Source organism: Chelmon rostratus, chromosome 9 (genome assembly GCF_017976325.1).
Source record: "Chelmon rostratus isolate fCheRos1 chromosome 9, fCheRos1.pri, whole genome shotgun sequence".
NCBI classification, from domain to species: Eukaryota; Metazoa; Chordata; class Actinopteri; order Chaetodontiformes; family Chaetodontidae; genus Chelmon; species Chelmon rostratus.
This window is the reverse complement of record NC_055666.1, coordinates 8,131,587-8,151,642: the sequence shown is the minus strand read 5'-3', so window position 1 is coordinate 8,151,642 and position 20,056 is coordinate 8,131,587. Positions and strand designations below refer to the sequence as shown.

The 20,056-nt window shown below is 44.2% G+C and overlaps 3 protein-coding genes across 3 annotated transcripts; all 3 read right to left on the bottom strand.

Moving 5' to 3' along the window:
* Positions 1-1,196: 1,196 nt before the first annotated feature.
* On the bottom strand, positions 1,197-6,182 carry LOC121611899 (transmembrane protein 182-like). The gene is made up of 5 exons (XM_041944625.1): positions 5,935-6,182; positions 4,091-4,214; positions 3,675-3,773; positions 2,270-2,407; positions 1,197-1,940 (listed from the first exon to the last, which is right to left on the bottom strand). The coding sequence occupies exons 1-5, from the start codon at positions 6,109-6,111 to the stop codon at positions 1,720-1,722; spliced, it is 759 nt and encodes a 252-aa protein (XP_041800559.1). The 5' UTR covers positions 6,112-6,182; the 3' UTR covers positions 1,197-1,719.
* Positions 6,183-6,855: 673 nt separating this feature from the next.
* On the bottom strand, positions 6,856-12,788 carry LOC121611317 (sodium/hydrogen exchanger 2-like). The gene is made up of 13 exons (XM_041943808.1): positions 12,536-12,788; positions 11,841-12,063; positions 10,414-10,654; positions 10,076-10,326; positions 9,746-9,963; positions 9,434-9,630; positions 9,248-9,337; positions 8,649-8,719; positions 8,326-8,460; positions 7,967-8,063; positions 7,729-7,857; positions 7,439-7,502; positions 6,856-7,037 (listed from the first exon to the last, which is right to left on the bottom strand). Exons 1-13 carry the CDS (start codon positions 12,786-12,788, stop codon positions 6,856-6,858), a joined length of 2,151 nt encoding a protein of 716 aa, XP_041799742.1.
* A 3,569-nt stretch (positions 12,789-16,357) lies between these two features.
* si:dkey-237j10.2 (uncharacterized protein LOC568721 homolog) lies at positions 16,358-19,155 on the bottom strand. The gene is made up of 2 exons (XM_041944437.1): positions 18,857-19,155; positions 16,358-18,647 (listed from the first exon to the last, which is right to left on the bottom strand). The coding sequence occupies exons 1-2, from the start codon at positions 19,029-19,031 to the stop codon at positions 17,953-17,955; spliced, it is 870 nt and encodes a 289-aa protein (XP_041800371.1). The 5' UTR covers positions 19,032-19,155; the 3' UTR covers positions 16,358-17,952.
* Between the last annotated feature and the right edge of the window lie 901 nt (positions 19,156-20,056).

Below are 20,056 nucleotides of genomic sequence, written 5' to 3'. Positions count from 1 at the left end.
GCTAGTGCAACTGGCAATTCAGACGCAGTAAGGAATATCTGAAGGAGTTTTACGAACAAATATAAAAAATCTCAAATTTTTATCTAAATTGTGCCCGCTGGGTCTGAAAGAGCAAGTTGAACATCAACCGCACTGGCAACGCATTTGAAACGACACATCGAGTTGAAGCATCCGACCAGTCCTGGGAAATATGTGCGAGTGAATGATGATCACAAGGAATCATCTACAAAGGGTGAGACAATGAGCTGCAGAGTACCTCCACCAGAGTCGAACTCACAGCCTCTGTTCAGGACTGGTTACAGTCACTTCCCAACAAACAGACGGACTGCTTCCTCTTATCAGACTGTGAACTCTGGGACTCTTTCAATTTCAAAACTGTGAACTATGAACGTGAACTAGTTCATTTTAATCAGTGTGAACTGAAGCTCTCACAGTTCGAGAGCTGCTGTATTATTCTTCCCGACCAACATTTGCAGACTTTTGGTTTAATTTTACTGAAACACTTTTATTGAAACACAAACAAGTAAAGCATTCTTTATAATGAAAACTTGACTGAAATTAAAACCGTCCCTGCCAAGACGTAGCAATCATGTTGTTGCAGACAAATGACACAACATAGTTTATATATCAAACAGTTTTTCAGTGTTTGTATGTGTTTGATCAGTGGGCTCTTTGAAGCAAACATGCCCCCTCCCTCCGCCGCTCCTGCTCCGCTGAGGAGCAGATGAAAGCTGATATGTGTGATTGAGAGTCCTCCCGCTTGTTTCCATGCGCTTCCCATTCAGACCAATGAAAAAGGAGGATGATCTAATATTGTGGCAGTTATGATACAATCACGAGTCCGTGCTTCCCGTTTGGATAAGCCCAGAGGAAAAGAAAGAATGGGAAATTTTGTGCACGCGCAATGTTTGTGGGTGTATCTGTAAGAGGCGGGGGTTTCTGAATTCAAAGTTTCTAAGAGTGTGAGGCATTAAAGAGTGCGCAATAGCATTTCAGTGAGGGAGTGAAATGTGATTGGGGTGAAGGGGGCAGGTGGCCGGCCTGCTGTACACCAACCAAACCCGCAAACAGCTGTTCATTTCTCAAAGCCCCCTTGTGCCCCCCCTCCAAGCATCAATTCTCCCTCTATCCCCCCATATCCATCCCTCTGCTGCTCCACCCCCACCCCCACCCTCCATCCAAAACCTACCGTTTCTGTCTCAAGTCCATCCAGCCATGCCTCCCTCCTCACTCTGCTCCACCTTTGATCGTGTGCCAAAAGCAGTGGACACAGCTGGTTGGCCCATACATTTCTCACCTTCCGCTGTATGGACTCATCATTTGCAGCATTGATAACATTAACGTTCTGCAGAATGAATATTTATACACACACAATGTTGTTTAGAAAAACACAGTCATGACACATTAGACAGCATATTGCTCCTTAATGCCACTGACATCTATATCACACCACATTAATTCCTTAAACTGTACTGCAGAGTTACCGTGGTATTATTATTCTAGAATAATTAGCGATTTTTATAGAAATAAAGCAAAGCAAGTTATAGAAAACTGATCAACCAAATCAGTGTCTCTGGCTGCATGCTGCTTGAAATCCAAAGGGTGGTGCTATAATGTTGATCATGTCTTTCCAGCTGGTATTTATATCCCACAAGTGTGCCGCTGAGTCCCAGTTGCAGGACATAAAAAGGTCAGTCCTTTCTTCCCCTGCAGGCCAGCTCAGTTGCTGGCACGCAAGCCACGGCCCACCAGCATGAAGACCAGCCCAGAGATGAGCTCCAGGGGCACGCCGGCAGCTGCCACCATGAACGACAGGCCGTAGAGCACTGAAACCTGGGCGTGTGGACAGGCCTCTCCCCTCTCCTGCAGCACGTAGCGCTTTACCTCTACCACCTCCATCCAGAGGACGTAGAGCAGCAGCATGGACAGGAACAAGCAGGCTGTGGAGCGATATGAAGAGGATCAGACAGGGGGAGACAGATAGAGGCTATCAGAGTAACACCAGAGGAATGCCGCTCCTGCTCATCTCCACTGTTACCACAGCAGCAGTGTTTAAACCTGCTGTTGTTATAGCAACAGCAGCGCAGAGTGACATCCACTGCTGTGTGCGCAGGCTGTCATGTGACAGGTATGAACAGCTGACAGCAGCAGCAGCAGCAATGGCTGCAGCATGTGTTTGTGTACATTCACCTATTCCCCTGGAAGCATGCTTCACATTGCGCGTAAATATAGTTAGGAGCTCCACACGTTCACACAAACTGTGTTTTACCAGCTGTGATGAGGAGAGCGCCGCCCAGCTTGTACAGCTTGTGGCTGATGAAGGGGACGCCACAGACCAAGAGGAAGCCTCCAGTTAGAGCTGCGACCAGGCCAAGGATTATCAGCACGGTCCAGAAACCCCGAAACACTGCAAGGAATACACACAGGCCACCGTCAGAGCACTCACCAGTTTATGCATGCAGCGTGGGCTGGAGCTACCACTGAGGACACTGTGGTCACGTTCTCAGTCATTTCTCTGCAAATCTGGGCTTTGTAGCCACCTGGGGGGGCGTGACATTCTACAATTTCAGACATAGTTTGACCTTTTGTGAAACATGCTTCTTAGCTTTTTTGACAGGAGTTCAATCAGAAATTGATTGCCTGCCTTTTTCATATCCGTCCATTAAATCTGAATTAATGTTAAATATGAAGCTGGCTCTGTCTAAAGATAATTACACGTTATATCTCATTTGTTAAATCCATAGACAGCAGTTTGTGGTATCAAGGGGGCTGGACTATTTCTTAATTGGACCTCGTGCCAATCAAAGGCGCCAGGCTAGCTGCTACCCTCGCTCGCTGTCTTCATGCTAAGCTAACCACCTCCTAGCTTCATATCCAACAGACAGATATATAAATGTTGTCATCAAACTCTTGGCAAGAAAGTGAATGTTTGTTTGTGTTTCCAAACATGTCAAACTAGTCCTTGAAAAACTTTGCTGTTAGTTTTGTTTTCAGTATTTTTAGACTAATTTGACAACTTTTGGGCCAATAATAAAAAAATCAATAAAAAGGATTGTGAGTATTTCTGCACCAGATTTGTATTCATATTTGTGCTTGTGTGCGTGCGTGTGCATGTCACATCAGGAGATTTTTGACCCCTGACCTCAGTACTTCTGAAATTCTGGCTCTGACCCTGGTTTGCATGTGTAATGAAGAGAGAGATGAACACCATCTTGGCTCTTATTCCTTTTCCCAATCATTTGCATTCTCCTTCAGATGAACCCGCGACCCTTCGGCTTCTCACGTCTCACAGTTGCTGTTTAATCGTGATTTGGGAGTTTCAGCTTATTTCACTGTTATTCTCACTGACCAAATGCAAATTGTGGGTTTGCATTTATGTGTGTGAGGAAGTGACTGTAAAGAATACATGTGGCTTGTGTGTCTGTGTGTCTGTACAGATGGGTGACAAAGACCTCCCTCCTTATTGAGAGTGTCTTGGTGAGGTGTTAACCAACACAGGCCTCCGTGACAGCTTCAGTGCTCTTTGACATATACAGTATTCTACATGTCTGTGCAAACACTAGAGGGATTAAACAACATTTTGATCAAATATATTACCTCATTATTTCATTTGATGGCTCATTTTTTTTCTTGAGTTTGTCCCCTGCCTGGAAGTATGGGAGTGAGTGTGTTACCTGCTGTAGTATCATAACTGGGATGAGGCACCTGTCCGAGTGCGACAGGCAGCGGGAAGAGGTAACCATGGACACAGACCTTGGACTCTGGCTGGTTTGCTGCATGAAAAAGAAAATGTGAGAATAAAAACATTTTAAGGCTGAAAAGAATCCACCTACTGTATGTCAGGAAAAATAAGAAACACCACACAAGAGCAAAATTCAGAAAGAAGCCAAGCCATCAACTGAAATAAATGCCAACATATTCTTCTTGTTCTCCTCCCGTATATTTTCTGTCAAATATTCAAATCATAGACATTTTTCTTTGCAGCTGCTTGTTAGCTTGTCAAGCAGACCACACTGCAGAGCATGAGGCGTGCGACCACGCTGGACGAGCCCCAACAAAAGCTCCGTGCCAACTCAAGGCCTGTACGTACTGAAGAGCGTGGCCAGGGCTGCGTGCGCTGTGGGCTCCACCTGAAACACGCATCGCCAGAAGAAGCCCTCGTGGTGCAGAGTGAGAGACGAAGGAGGAGCGGTGACGGCTTTCACGACCCGGATCTGAATGAGAGCAGAACAGACAGACCGCCGTCAGCAGACGAGCAGAGGGATGGACCCGTCTGAAGATGACTGGGCCTCTGTTTCTGCAGGCTTTGTCAACACCTCCCTGTTGGCTGCCCCGTGTGATTCTGTTCTTCAGTGGTGCCACAGCATCAGACGTGGTTCTGATTAAGGCCTGCTCTTCTGTGGGGTTTTCAAGGGGGAACTCATGAAACACACACTCCATTTGCTTGTCAGAAATATGATTGATGGGCTGAACAACACACAGCAACTTTAATCATCGACTTTTATTTCAAATGAAGGACGTTGTGCTGTGATGTTAGGGAGGAGTCCGCCGGGGGATTAGGTTTTGCAAATATATCCCTTCCTTTGAATCGTGTGAACTTTCTCACCAATGCGTCATGGGAGAATAAACTGGAAAATAAAAGGGGCAGCCCACTGAGTTTACACATGAAGATCAGTTTACTTGAGGAGTACTACAGAGTGGAAATGGATCGTATGATGGCCGTGAGGAGCTTTGCCAAGTCTGAGAAAAATAACCCTGATGATGTCACCAGGGTTATTTTGACTTTTTTTTTTTTTTGAAGATAGTGAACTGGGCAGGTTGCAGTTATATGAAATGCAAACCCTGTTGTTTTATATGATGCTAAATATGTTGTGCTGTAAAATGAAATGACTGGCTGGATTGTGTTCAGGGGGAACTTTTTTTGGGTGCTCGCAGCGCTGCGTTTCTGAACCACAGGGAGGAGGTCAGTGTGAATGGTGGCTCATAGTGGGAAGGACCCTGACACCAGAGTCCAGGGTTTTTCTATATCAAAACAGATGACAAACTTTCCCAAAACTTAACCGAGAGCAGCCAGTACCTAAACATAACCATAAAACAGTTTCATAGTCACCGCAAGGGGAACCTGAATCACAAGATTGGTTGTTTTGTCAGAAAGTCAGCAAATGAATTAGAGAACACATTTACTTTTCATACAAAATGTATTTTCTGTTGCAAATTTGTGGTATATAAACATAATTTCTTGACAGGGCTGGAAATGCACCTCAACCATTAGACCACGTGGGCACTCGGAGGCTAGTATTTAGCCATGAAATATCCCATAGTTTGTGTTTAATGCTAATCAGAAAGTGTTTGCATGTTAACACACTAAGATAAGACTCTTGGTCTTGCTAACAAAAAGCTTGAATTACAAACTGAGACTGATGAAGTTTAAAGTCAAGACGTGGGCATTGACCACACAGAGAGGGTCTGACAAAAAGAGCCTATTATCTGCTTTATGGGAAGTGAAGGATCCAGTGTTTTTGGAGCTTGGCCCACACTAAAAGTCACTATAGTCAAACTATAAGTCAGGATGTGCTGACGTCTGCTGCATTGATTTGATCCATTCTTTTTAAAATCTGTTTCTCCCGAGTCCCCCGGCTTCATAAAAGAGCAAGACTGAACTATTTTGCTGCGTCTTTAAATATCTTATAGTGGCATAGCGTGCAAACCACTGTCTACACAGCATCTGTTCATGTTCCATATTGGTCTTTTTGTGGTTCTCACATGTGATGCTTCAGTGATAAAAATAATGTACTGCTGTGACTATTATTAAATACATTTGTTTAGTCGGAGGCCACGGACCAGTTCTGAGAGCAAGCACCAGGGTTTGCATTCACTGTATGTATTTGTGTGAGTGAATATGGACAATTATGTGCACAGATGTGTCTGTCCTACCTCAGTCCCATTGGCATCTGACACTGTTGTTTGCGTCGGCCATGTATACGGCCCACAGTCGTCCATGGCCATCAGCCAGTAGTCTGTACCAAAAGCTATGAAGAAACACAGAGTCCCTACTACCCCAAACATCCCCCCAACCAAGGCCGCGATCAGCAGCCTCTTAACTGCAGCCATTACTCCAGCCTAAACCCTCCCTCACTGTGCTCTTTCTCTCCACGCCAGCTACTCCTCAGCTCCTCGCTGGTGTCCACTCTGCACCCCTCTGCCCAGTCCCAGTCCTAAAGAAAACAGTCTGGCTCTCCCAGCCACTCCCTGGCATGCTGGGAGCTGTGGGGGAAAGAAGCTTCAGTAACTGAGGAGGTCGGGCAGGGGGACGGGAGTTATTTTAGGAAGCAGTGAGCCTGTCCTCATCAAATTACCGGCGGGCGTGCTGTGCATTTAGAAAGGAAACAAGGAGAGGCACGAATGGTTCGTGTGTGAGCTTCTAATGTGGACAGCCAGTATCAGCATTTATGACTGCAAGGCATTTCTAAGGTAGGTGTTACACTTGGAGAGCCACTTTGAAAATAAATTAGACTCAAGATGCAAATGACCCTCAACCCTCCACCAAAGGTGTTCAAGAGGTGAAACATGGAGCTAAGGAGCTAAAACATGGAGCTAAGGAAAGCTTTATTGTAGCTGGCAAACACTCAAAATGATGAAAACCAGAATACTTACTTAATACTTACGGAATTTTTTAATCAGTTTTAATTGGAAAATATCCATGACATTGCTAAAAGCTTTCATCAACCCAATCTTGAAACCCACAGCTCTATGGGTAAATAAATATGAGGTACTTATCACTTTATGGAGCCATTTTGAAATAACTGAACACACTGAATTCATTCCCTCTCTTCCTGCCTGTCTCACAGTCTGTCTTCATTGCTGCTTCTCGTTCTCCAGAACAAAGCTCAGTTGTTTCTTTGGGGCTCTTCCCGCAGGTGCCTGGTGTTGTGGCGAGACCTGGTCCTCTCCAGCGGCGGAAGACTTTGGATCCGCTGGCCCTGTCTGAGCTGAGGCCGACGGGTCCTGAAGGATGGGCCTCGGGCTTATGGAGCAAACTGCAGAGAGAAGACCCACAAAGTCACACCATAGCTTTCAGGGTCAAAGGTCAGGAGGAAGAGAAAGGTGAGGGACAACCTGATGATACATCTCTATACTGTTACAGTGAGTACTGAAAGCTCAGGAGAAAGGAAGAGAGGGACGCAATTAGAATTTTACATGGATAAAAAGTTATAAGTTAATTAAAGAGTCATTTCTTGAAACGTCATTTTAGTGAAAACAGTGCTTGTCATCTCCCAAAGCAGTATCTTAGATACAGACACAAAGAAATAAGACACACATACGTGTCTTTGGGACCTAAGTCTGTGATAGAGGCTCGAAACTTGAAGGAAAAACTGCATGTTTTGTCTATTACATGTTTTTTGTGTCTTAACTTGTCTAGGATTGTCTGTCACTTTACCTGTGTGAGACCTGCTGAGTCCTGCTCTCACTCTGCGAGAGGCATTGAACTCACCATCCTCCCCCTGTCACAGTGGAAGTACACAGTCAAACACACTGCAGGCTGGAGGACAGTCTCCACCGCGTGGAGCCAAGAAGTCACTTAAAAATTATATTAACATATTATGGCTGAAAGCATTTGCTTATAAAAACAGTTTTATGAGAAATCAATACGTTTTTTAATTGTCTGACGAATTTCCGGAAGCGTTGTACCCTCAGAATCTGCATTGTGAGTTTATATGCACACAGTACCTGTGGCCAGTGAGTGATTGTATTATACGTGTATCTCTCTCCCAGACTGTGGTGTCTGTGGAGAGGTTTCCTTGTTTTGTCCGTGGTGGCGTCCTGGTGCAAAGTGTGTCTGCTGTAGGCTGGTGTCTGCTGCAGAGACCACATGGACAGGAAGCCAAACAGCAGATGAATAGTACATACCTACAGCACCTGTTCAGTGATTCCTTCAACAAAACAGAGGCCGAAGCCGTGAATGTACCTTACTGCTGAAGTTTTGAAGGTTTCTGGAGAGAATTCGCCTGATGCTGTCCATCTCCTCTGGTAGGAGGGGACGGCTGTGGGAGCGAGGGTCCACCCTAGAAGTCAAGTGTGGATATTCACATTAGTTTAGCAAAAAACTGTGTTGTTGACAGCGGCATGATTGGGTTTTAAGTAGGAAGACGCTGGAAATTTTCTGTGATTTTTGACTATCAAACTGATGATGTTGTCAGGGATTGTGTTGAACCAGGGTCCACCAGTGAGACACAAGATTTGAATTAGCACAGTTAACTGTGATGGTCATGAAACTTTCATTTTTTTTTAGAGACACTGACATCAAGTAAAGGAGTGTTTTCTCACAGTGGTGGCGCCTCCTCGTCTCCCCTCTGCTCCCTTCTCTCCAGCTCCTGATAAACCCTGAGGATGCTGGAGCGAGCCTGGTGATCCTCACGGATCAGGAAACGACGAAGGTACTTCCTGTTGAACTGCTCAAACCTCTCACACACAAATAAAATACAGTGCAGTTACCAGTTGACAGTCTTCCTCACTAATGATCAGGAACTTTTGCTTCTAGTATTTGCTGCCACCTACTGGTAATTTTGGTTCTGTTTGAACCTGTTTGAAAGACTTTCAGTGGAAACACACAAGGAAGGAAAAGTAAGAGTATAACAAGAGAAACTTACTTGTCTTTCCAGTAGTGTTGCCCCCAGTAGCCAACCACATCCTCTATTCCTGCCAGCAGGTGATCAATGAGCTAAAAGGGAGACATGAGAATGAGTAAGAACGTCTGTATCATTTTCTATAGATTATTGTGAGCCTGCGTCTTGGCCTGTGTGGGAGTCCGTCCCTGTGTGCTGCATATCTTTGAAGAAAATATAGTCAGAAAACAGACTGCTGAACTTTTATGTTCACCTAACAGATGAAAGGAAAAAAAGTGTGTGAGCTGTGTGGTCACACACACCAGGCCACGACACCGGTGCAAGATGAAAGACTCATTTCTATATTAAAAAAAAAAAAGAAAACAGGAGGACAAAAGCCCATCACTCTGGCATCTTATCTTACAAAGAAGAAATTTTGCACTCAGATGCTAAACTACAACAGCATGAAAGGCATGCAAAATTAAATTATACCTAAATATCATGTTGGTTAGTCAGAACTTTCAACATGGCTATACTGAGATAACGTCATATAAATTAAAATTTGATATACTACACATATACTGTGTTCCTTGAGGACCATGTGTCAGGCCCAGCACCTCGCTGTAGGAGCCGTTCCCTCTCACCCTGCTGTGGATCTCCTCACTGACAGTGGGCAGAGCTCTCTTCTTCCTCTTCACATCCAGCAGCTCCACCAAAGGCTTGATGGTCATCCCCTGGGAGCAGGACAAAACCAAACTCAACAAGTATATCAACATGCGCTCCACGAAGCCACACAAACTCTTTCATCTGAATTCACATTATTCCCCCACCTGTACAAAGACGGTGAAGAGGATGACCACAATAGTTGTTGTGATGAAGAGTCTTTTCTTTGGGAAGTCGTCAATCAGGAAGACGAGGGAGAAACAGATTGCCCCTCTCAGGCCTCCGTAGGCAATGATGAACTGGTCTCGAAAGGTCACAGCATTTCTCCGGAGCTTGTTCACCACAGCAGTCAGCAGGAGAACACCTTCAGACGAGGGGAAATGTGTTGAGTCTGAACTGTTTGTCGAGCACTGCGGGCACGTCGGTAGTCATGAACAACGCCAGCTTTTTGAAAGTGCAGGAAAGTTTGTAAAAGCTACCCGTGGCCCTCCAGATGAGACAGAGCAGCAGGGTGGAGCAGACGAAGGGCCAGCTCCACATATGGACATCCTGTATTGTGGACACGCCCAGGAAGATGAAGATGAGGGTTTCACTCACGCTGCTCCACATCTTCAGGAAGTACTGGATGCTCGTCTTGCTGCGCTCGGACACGTTAGCCTCCACATACTGCTTCATGGTCACAGCACAGGTCACAATGCTGCAAAAAGTGGGGAAAAAAACCCAAAACATAAAACATAGTCACATTTTACAAAGTTAAACACGTATAAAAGGATGTCTTTGAGATGAAGCTGATACTCGGCAGCACTCACGCCATGATACCAGAGAGGTGAAGCATCTCCGAGGTCAGGTAGGACAAGTAGGAGTAGAGGAAGACAAAGAGCGGGGCAATGACCTGGGCTCTGGAGGTGAACCGTGAGGTGAGGGCAGCCACCAGGCCAAAGAAGAGGCCAACAAACAGGCCGCCAAGGCCCACCACCACCACCCTGCAGCCCCCCAGCAGCACGTCCAGCCCCGACACTGACGGCAGACGGAGGAAGGACTCAAACAGCTTGTAGAGCACCTGGGAGGAAGAGCGTTTAGAGCACTCTGCACGGAATAACACATCTCATTGCATTTTGGGACCTCCCCTGCCCACCCCTCGCCTCACCACAGTAACGGCGTCATTGAGCAGCGACTCTCCGAACACCAAGATATGAAGCTGTTCGTTAACGTGCATCTCCTGGAAGACGGAGAGCACGGCCACGGGGTCGACGGCGGCGATCAGGGAGCCGAACAGCAGGCAGTGGAGCAGAGAGATGTCTCCCAGAGAGCTCTGAGCCAGCAGACACACACCATACAGAGACAGGCCGATGCCCAACACGTTCCATAAGGTTCCCAGCACTGCATACCTGCAGAAATACACAGAGTGCTGCTTGCCAAGGTGCTAAGATGCTAAGCTGCAGTGCTCTCTTTTTTAGCCCTGTTTAACTCTCCACCAACTGGAGGCCCTGACAGTTCTCTAGCTGTTTAGCTGCTAAAGCTGCAGTGTTCACCAGCTAAGTTGCTAAGTTTCTCTGTCTGCCAATTGGTGCTGGTCTATTGAGGTAGAACAGTGACTTTAAATTCTGTTATTGAAAATAATACCCGAACTATAAAAGGAATAATTGGCATTGAAAAACTGGAAAAAGTTGGATTGGCACTGAACATAGCATCAATTAAAAGTTCATTTTAACCCAGTTCCTTGTGAACTCTCAAACGCCTCCTCTCCACACCAAAATGACAACAGAGAATTTAATTTATTTTTTCAGTGCCAATATTTAAAGTCACTGTTCTAAGTCCATCCCGAGTCGGGTGATCCAACCATTTAGCAAATGTTTCATGTTTCTTTATTTGAAGAGGGTGATACACAAAGAACCCTAACCGTATATAAAACCAGGAGAGATGTAATGTACCAGGGTTTAGCAAATGTTCTGTCAGTCACCCCTGGGCAGGTAGGTGGCATCACAGCGAGAGAATTAGACATTAATGGCACAAAATGCTATGGTAGTCAAAAAACAACGAGCACAATCATCCACACATCCGCAACCCTGAAACCAATCTGCATGGTTAAATTTCAGGGTGTTAGTTTTCTAATGCTAACACTAGCATGTTAGCATGATCATAATGACCGTGTTAACATGCTGACATTTGCTAATTAGCTCCTAACACAAAGTGAAGTTGAGGGAATGTTAGTAGTTTCTGTAATATCTGGACACAAATCAAGATATTAGACACATTTTGACATAGCTGTGGCACTAAATGAGAAGTCAGGAAATCACCAAAGTCTTTAGGAATTATCCTTTTGGATATTTGAATGTCTGCACAAAATTTCATGGCACTTCGTCTAACAAAGGACCAGATGACTTTGCCATTCCAGGTGCCACATTGCTGGCGTGGCTAAATGTTAACTGCTTTAAACAGATAAATTATATTTTTCCTTCTGTTTGACAAGAGTATTTATGCTCATCTGCTTGTTTATTGGATTCACCGATGCTCTCTGAGATGGACAGAACACACACACATATATAGGAATTAAAACATTGACCATGTACCAACCAGAGAATGGTGCCGAGGTTTTCAAAGAACAGCCTCCCCGGCAGGAAATACCCTGCGTCCAGCACGATAGGCGGGAGCAGGAAGAGGAAGAAAGCATCGGCACTGAGAGTCGGGGGAGCAGAGTGGCGGACGCCATAGATCACCCCTCCGACCAGGAGGCCCACCATGATGAGGAGGCAGCTCTCTGGGACGACTGCGGGGACTCGACCTGACCAGTGGAAACCTGGAGGAGATCAAATGTTGTGACTTTTTGAGCTGCATGAATTTTTACTCCATCACTCAAACATGCAGCTGCACCAACAGTTCATACACATCATAGAATATACACACACAGCTGGGTAGTGATGGGAAGTGTGTATTGGCTTTATATATTCTGAATATAGAGGCAATTTCAATACAGTCCCTTATTATATCTTGGGAAAAATCACACAGTTTTGGATTGGGAATGATTTTTAAAGTCAGAAATTCATGAATGACATAGATAGTGACATGTGTTCCAGTTGTTAGAAAAATGTAGATTAGAGAAGTTTTTTCCTCTGTGCCTTTATATTAGAAATATTTAAATAAGAAATCTGAGAACACAAATGATAATGAGCTTGGTAAACCACTTGGATTTGAAACATCTAACCACCTGCAGTAGCATCTCATCTAATGTTGGCTTTCCATGTATGAACAGAAAACCAATGGAAGCTTACCCAGCTTGGCCAGTGAGGCCAGCATGATCCACAGTACAATCTCAAAGGGAGCCTGCACATGGTGGTAGTCCACGCTGAAAACCCTCAAAGCCATGGGCAGATCCACAGACGGGCTGCCATCGCTGCTGTTGAAGCCCAGCAAGGGGGGCAGGTTGTGGGGCTGAGGGAGCTCAGCAGGTGGGGTCAGGGCCAAACACAGAGGCCCGAACAGGCAGGCAGAGAGCAGCAGAGAGGGCTTCCACAGAGCAGCCATCCTGCAGCCATGCTGGAACAACAGGAGAGAGGGACAGGCAGAGAATAGGACAGGGGGTTATGGAGAGAGGGGGAGGGCGGGCAGCACACACACACACACACACACATACAGCAACCTGCTAACAACTCATGCAGCCGCTAATGTGCACAGGAATCCCTGAGCTAGCATTGATATCCAACCAGCAGTACAGCGCTCAGCACACACACACAAATGCGCGCACACACACACACACACACACAAACAAATGCATTCCTACATTACCAACAGTGGACTCATGTTCTACACTGCCCAAGTGTAGTACTATTTTGAGTCATTTTCAAAAAAATAAAATAAAATAGAACATTTTTATTCAAGGTGCAAAAAAGCTTTTTAGTGTTTCTTTTAAAAAATGACCAAGAGGGGTCTTGCTTTCCAGGCTGATGTCTATCAAAGAAGGGCCCTTCATAGCCTGCAGTGTAGCTGTTTTAGGTGAATACACTCTGAAAGGTATGAAGAGTTTTGGTAAAACTATATATCAAGACACACATACTCACCATTAACTACTTTCTTGTTAGCATGCATATTAGTAGCATATTAGCTCTTTGTTAGACATTATAAAGCACATAGTAATGCCTTATTCTGCAACTAGAGTTTCCCCTCAGTTGTGCACTTCCCTGCTAAATAAATGAAATTCAATTAAATCAGCAAGTTTTACAACAAACAGGCCGAGGGCACCAACATGAGAGATGACATGAGTTCAAATGACACACCAACATGCAAACAGAAGCTTCTGACTGCAGAGGTTGACCGGACAGCATGTTTTCTGCAGGTCTGACTGACACAAGCCTGGTATATACAAAACAAAATGCAGTTTTTCTTTAAAGAACTGGAAAGAGGAAGGAAGGAGGATGCAAATTGATTGATGTGTTATGCTTTGACTTGAGTTTACTTGGTTGTTTGAGCATCATTGGAGCCTTCAGTGTAAACTCACAGTGCTGATTTGATCTTCTGTCTTTATCCTTCCCTGCTGAAGTGAGTCTGTAGCTTCATGCTGTCTGAGAGGGACCCTCGGTCAGAACAGGCCGGCTGAGAGAGGGCTGTCGTCTTTCTGTACAGTGAAAGTGTGCGCCTTCTTTTAGCTCACATCTGCCTGCACGTCCTGTTCAAAACTCAATGAGTGAGCTGCTTTTCAAACATTATAAGTGTCAGTTTAACATCACATTAAAAATCACACACAGACAAATACAGCTACAACCAGTAAAAATATGCCAAGCCTGCACTTAAGCTGGTTCATGTCCAGTAGCTCATATGGTGACTATGAAAGCAAAACAATGTTCAAATCAAGAATAAAGAATAACAAATTAGTTCAACTAGTGTTGATTAAAACTGTGAGCTGGCGATGGTGGTGTTACAAATAAACAGTATTTTTCTCAGCAGAATTACTTGTTTGGCTCGTTGCTTTTTTCTGGCCTTATGCATCCATGCTGGAGTGTGACTGTCCCTCCATGCTGTCTCAGAGGGGACATCTGTCATTATCTGACAGTGAACGGTGGACTGGTGTCAAGTCAGATCATTTAAATGCACATGAGATCAGCTAATTACCTAAATGTCGATATATACTATTAGCTGCTTTACTGGCAGTTGGCAGCAGTGCCAACCCTGCGGGCAGCAGCTTTTCAGTAGAGTGACAGTAGAGTCAAGCGTCACAGGTAGGTAGCTACTTTTCTCGCCATCTCAAATCTCAAATCTGGATTAGAAAGTACTTTGTTATGTCCTTGAGACCTTTTTGAATACACAGCTGTAATGATGTACAGTCAAAGTGTGGACCCTCTTTTCTCTTAGATGCATCAACAAACAAATCCTGCAAATCCTGTGCAGGTCAGCCAAGCTTTTTACTGAGCTGATCATACTGATCATTCACACAAAGAATATGCCACTAATAATTTGTTGCACTGCACATTTGTTCAGCCAGATGGCATGTGAAGAGTTTTCTTCTGCTTTAAAATATGGAGCTGCTCTGAAAAGGTTGTTGCGTGTTATTTTTCAGCCCAAGAGAACAGATTGAACCTGAGTTTGCCTTTTTCTCAATCTATTTAATTATGAATCATGAAACAATAACTTGCCCAACTGGTTTGTCTGAGCTCAGATAACCTCTGGTAATGTCTCATTACACGGCTCATTTGAAATCTAAATTTGATAGTTTGTTTTGAATATAATTAAATAAAAAGGAAAGGTGCCGAAAGAAAACTAGAATCAAAAATGATAACGCTTTGTTGTTTATGCTCTTCCTTGAAGTAGCTCTTTCTCCAAGTTAAATAGATGTGAGCAACTTTGTGGATCCCAGCATGTGAACAGTCCATTTATCCTCCTCTAGCACAACTTGCTTTGTATTTTTAGTTGGCTATCCAATGTTAACAATATGGAAAGGATGAACCCTTTATTATCAACTGTCTCTTTATTTAGAAAGTGGTATTTTCTCTTGTGACAGAGCAGGCTTTAAGGACGAGGTGATATGCTCTTCATCTCTTTGCAAGCCGACTAACAAATAAAAGTAATGAGTGGTGCCCAGGGAATATTGGCTCCCATGCATTTTGACAAAGCAGGAAAAGCACCGATGTAATTAAAAACATGGATAACGATTGCTGGGAGGTCTTACTGGGACACTTAATTAAACTGATCATTGCCAGTATTATTAAGCACCTGTGCTTTTTCAACTACAGCGAGTCTAAAGGTCTATTGCTGCTTTTAAGATGAGTGAATTTTCTGCATCTTGTTATAAAGTTGTTATTCTGTTTCCATTCACTGTATAAGTGTATTTACAGTGAAAACTACATGTATAGACAGTCATATGTTCTAACCTATGTTGATAGCAGCTCTACACTACACCTCTGAACACTGGAAGATGAGCAGCGTCTAGCATTGACAGCTTTGGCTGAGGTGGAAGCGCCTCCTGCTGTCATTCAGCTGGGTTAGAGGTCTGGACCCTGAATGTGACACATTTCTGAAGCCTCCTACAGAGCTAACATAAAGTTAGCTTTGTGTTTTTAAGTTCACTGCAGGTGGCGGCCAGCTCTAAGGTCAGTTCAATCTCTTCAGCATCTTTTTTGTGTTTTCTTACACAGGTTTTTTTTTTTTTTACACCTGTGCTTTTCCTGCTGTGACGTGGCACCTATTCGGGTGGGACAACATCCACCTTTGCCGTTCTCATTGCTCCAGTAGGCTGCATGGGTTTGGGTGGCCCAGTTCCCTGCATAGCTCCACCCAAAGTCAGCCTGAGAACACTTCTAATCAGCCAGCTGAAAACACTACTGTGAACACAAGGTACAGGGCCTTTAATAAGTGTATTACCATGTAAAAAAAAAACCCGTTACCCTACAATCATACAGCTGCGCAGCATGAAAAGTGCAAGATCACACTTTTGCAATAGCTCCTACAGGGTTCACCACTCCAAAGGCTAACATCTCCTTTCCCTCCTTTTTTGTATTTAATTTTTATTTCAGCAGCTGGAAAAATGGAAATTATCTGGAAATTAGCAAATAAATGACCGTTTGTTTTTTTTTTTTTTAATGTATTTATTCATTTTTGCACAGATCACTGAAGCAGTGCATGCTTCCAAAAAGCCCAGTGTGTTAGTGCACGTTAATGGAGCACCATAGTCTTCACTGTGGGTGCAGCTGCGAGGATTTGTCCTTCACAGGTTACAAATCAACCTGAAGCAGTCAAATGCAGCGTAAATCTTTCAGGCTATTGCTTTGTCAGTTCACGCTGGGCCTCACTGTGATGACTCCATATCCAGCCAAAGAGTCAGCGTGGTGGAGCCTGCCAGGTTGTGATGCATGGCTCCTCATTAAAGTACCTTGATCATGCATCCTTGGATGTTTATTAGGAACTGTCCACTTTTATTCATCATTGTAATCTACTTGCAGTGTTGCAGTGATGTAGATGCTTTGGACCCTCGGACAGGTCCCATCCTTCACAGGTTTCAGTCTGACAGATCGTCATGGGAGGCTTCATCGTATTTCCTCACATTAAAGGAAAAAACACAGTGAAACAGAATGACCTGGTGCTGTCCTGGCTATACAGTAAAGTCAGTATCTATGGACACACATGGTCAACTGTCATCCTAATTAGGAAATCAGAAAATCAAGACTGACTTTGTTTCATTTCATCAAAGTTATTGCTTTGTACTCAAGCTTCATCAGTAATTTCTGCTGTATCCTGACAGTGACTCTTCTGTTTGTCAGAGGGTCGTCTTTGATCTCTATAGTTAATTTAACAACCAAAAGCTGTTTATCCGATGGGCCACAGGACAGCCTTCTGTCATTACATTCCAGACAGAGTATATAATCACACAGAATATTGAGTGATAAAGTTCTTTTGCCTTTGCTTTCTGCACACCATAATGTTACAAACTGTGTGTAATTTTGAAAGTCCAATTTTGTGGTTATTATGTTTTCAAAAACAACTACAACTACACATCACCCTGATATAACACTGACAGAAATACCATAAAGCACAACAAAACTACATCCCAAGAAAACCCTAAAATTACACTCTGTCTCAACAAAAACCTAATGTAGTTATGTTGTTTTACTTCTGACTGATTTTGGGACATAAAATAGAAAGAAGTATCCACTTCAAGCCCTCTAAGGATTCATTTCAAGTCAGTAATTGTCATACATAGTAACTATAATGGCTGCAATTACCTCATATTAAAGTAGCCATACATATGATGCTGTCAGTCCACTTTATCATTCAATATGTTTCATGTATTTCTCTAAACATTAGAGAAATCATGCACAGTGTTGAATATTATAATTTCTTCTCTTGCCAAACACAAATCATAAGGCCAAATATTACACCTACCAGCAAAGTCAATAAAATACATTTGTATGTACAGTATTTCATGTGAAGTCAAGATGGTGCAGTCCTAAAGTCTAACAGCAGGTGGCACATGAGAGCAGGTAAATCTGAGGCATCACTTCATCAAGGAAGTAAACAAAGACATTATGTAAATATAGGTGAACACAAATAAAAGCATGCACAGATTTACAGAATAACACCTGCGTTCACATATCACTTGCATGTGGCTATATTTAAACCTGGAGGTGGAGAAGTGCAGGAGCAAAAAAGACTAGTTGAGCATCACATGTAATACTTTTGCAGGGTGCATGCATGATTGAGTTCATTGCAGATGAGTATTGTCAGCGTCTGAAATCCTCAGCACAGGGGAGCTGAAGTTGGATGAGCAGGGGACCAAGTTCTGGGTGTTCAGATAACTAATCTTCTTGCCACTGTCACCTCTTGTTCCCTCCTCCAGGCTGGCCTCCAGCGAGTCAAGCCCCTGCAGCTGGCTGCTGGGCTTCGGCGGAGGCACCAGGCCGTGGAGGAGGCTGTTCCCCAGGTGGGAGTTACATCGAGCCAAGTTGTCAGTCAGATGTTGCATGTATACCTCCTCCAGCTGTTTGTCCAGCAGCCCATTCAGCACCGAGTTAGACATAGGCTCCAACACTGATCCAGGCAGATCCAAGCTGATGCTCAAACTGGGCCCCATGACCAGATAACCCTGGTCTGGTATCGATGAAACAGTCTTGCCTTGCGGCTCCTGTTGGGCTGCCCACTCTGGCTGACGGGCAGCTTCAGAGACCAAACCATGCTGGGCGATGATGGCTCTCAGTGGGTTGTGTGAGATGCGGCCTGAGTCGGCCACCTGCAGGTCTGGATACTGCTCCAGGAGGCTGCAGTCGTCTAAGCAACCTGCATAGTCAGAGTCCAAGGTGAGGACAGGTGTGACCCCAGGGATTGAGAGGCCTGCAGAACCATGAGGCATCACTTTCAGTCCCTCGAATTGGGTAGGGTCCAGTTCTTCCTGGTTTGGACCTGATTAGAGAAAGTAAACTGATTATTTAGATGTTTGCAACGTGGCATGAAATCAATAGCAGGATTATATCTGACAAAGAAGAGCATTTTAATAAAAAAGGGAAGTACACCGTGTAAAGTTAGCGTTAGTACATGAAACCAGTACAGAATATTAAACCCATCACTGCATCAGACTGCTTGCATGCTCTAACGTTTTTAAGGCTGCTCACCCGCTTCAGCTGAGTCTGTCTGTCGCTCTGAAGAGTCAGAGTCAGAGTCAGAGGGAATACAGTTGATCGGATCCATACAATGAGTGCGTGTCTGCGACCTCTTCAGCTTGGAAGCAGAGGCTAGCTTTCTCTCCTCCCTGTAACGCAGCAATCTGAGAAAACCTTCCGCCAACATGGCTCAGAATCGCTGTGCCCTTCTTTTCTGCCTCTTCTTGCCCCACTTTGCTTCTGATAATTGTCAGTCTTCAGGGCGAATGGTACAGCGTGAGAGCATGTGTGACTGGGAAGTTCTACAGGCCTGTTTCACTTCTGCAACGGAGAGCAGCCCCGCCGCCCTCACCACGCACTTCCTTTATTAGTCTGTACAATTTACACAGAAGGTGAGGAGGCTCGTTATAAATTGAAAGCACAAATACAACACTCCAACAATACTTGTAAATACTAAAATCCTGCTGTAAATATCAAAAGCAAAAGTACTCCTCCTGCAGAAAAATGGCCCCTGTGAGTGATACATTGATATATCACATTATTCAGTTGCTACTTTATGTACCGTTGTGATCTGGGGCAGGGAACAAACACACAAAAAGTTCTGCTACACAAAAAAGCACACGCTTGCTTTTTTTGTGAACTATTGAATTGATTCATTTGGGCCTAAAAGAGTCAATGAAATGAAACCATCTGACACGTTTAGACAGGAAATCAGTCTCTGGTGCAAATGCTGCCAACTCAGACATCTGAAACATGACAAAAGGCCCCAACCATACACTGCTTTTTATACAGGGTCATCAGGAAAAATCAGCCGCTAATCTTCAGGTGCAGTAGCCGTGTGCATATCCAAGGAGGTGCTGGAATGAAAAAAATCAATATAATCACAAAACCAGGAGTGCCCACACACACTGGATTCACAGCTCCTATTAATTTCATCACAAACTACAGGTCTTCCTCTGTCAGTATTATGTGAGAATAACCGTCTTCAACTTTAATAATCTTGCTCAACATAGACGACGCAATGCCATAGTGTTGATACTGAAGGAGTAGGAGGAGTTTGAATAGTCAGGTGCACAAAAACTAATCCTCTGTGGGACTGCTGCAGGGATCATACATTATTTTATGTGTGTACATTTCTGGGAAATAGCTGCACAGTGTTTCAGATCAGAAATACCAGTAATTCAAGAGGGAGGGATAACTTCTTCAAAACTA

Bases quoted from the DNA above. Each gene is read 5' to 3' on its own strand.
- LOC121611899 (XM_041944625.1), bottom strand. From the start codon at position 6,111: ATGGCTGCAGTTAAGAGGCTGCTGATCGCGGCCTTGGTTGGGGGGATG. The intron at 2,408-3,674 runs GTAACACACTCA...TATTCCTTGCAG, and splicing joins CAGTTATGATACTACAGCAG to TGTTTCGGGGTTTCTGGACC. The intron at 1,941-2,269 runs GTAAAACACAGT...ATCGCTCCACAG, and splicing joins CGCTCTCCTCATCACAGCTG to CCTGCTTGTTCCTGTCCATG.
- LOC121611317 (XM_041943808.1), bottom strand. From the start codon at position 12,788: ATGGCTGCTCTGTGGAAGCCCTCTCTGCTGCTCTCTGCCTGCCTGTTC. The intron at 10,327-10,413 runs GTGAGGCGAGGG...TCTTCCTCCCAG, and splicing joins TCAATGACGCCGTTACTGTG to GTGCTCTACAAGCTGTTTGA. The intron at 7,503-7,728 runs GTACTGTGTGCA...CCACTGTGACAG, and splicing joins CAATCACTCACTGGCCACAG to GGGGAGGATGGTGAGTTCAA.
- si:dkey-237j10.2 (XM_041944437.1), bottom strand. From the start codon at position 19,031: ATGTTGGCGGAAGGTTTTCTCAGATTGCTGCGTTACAGGGAGGAGAGA. The intron at 18,648-18,856 runs GTGAGCAGCCTT...TTCTCTAATCAG, and splicing joins GACAGACTCAGCTGAAGCGG to GTCCAAACCAGGAAGAACTG.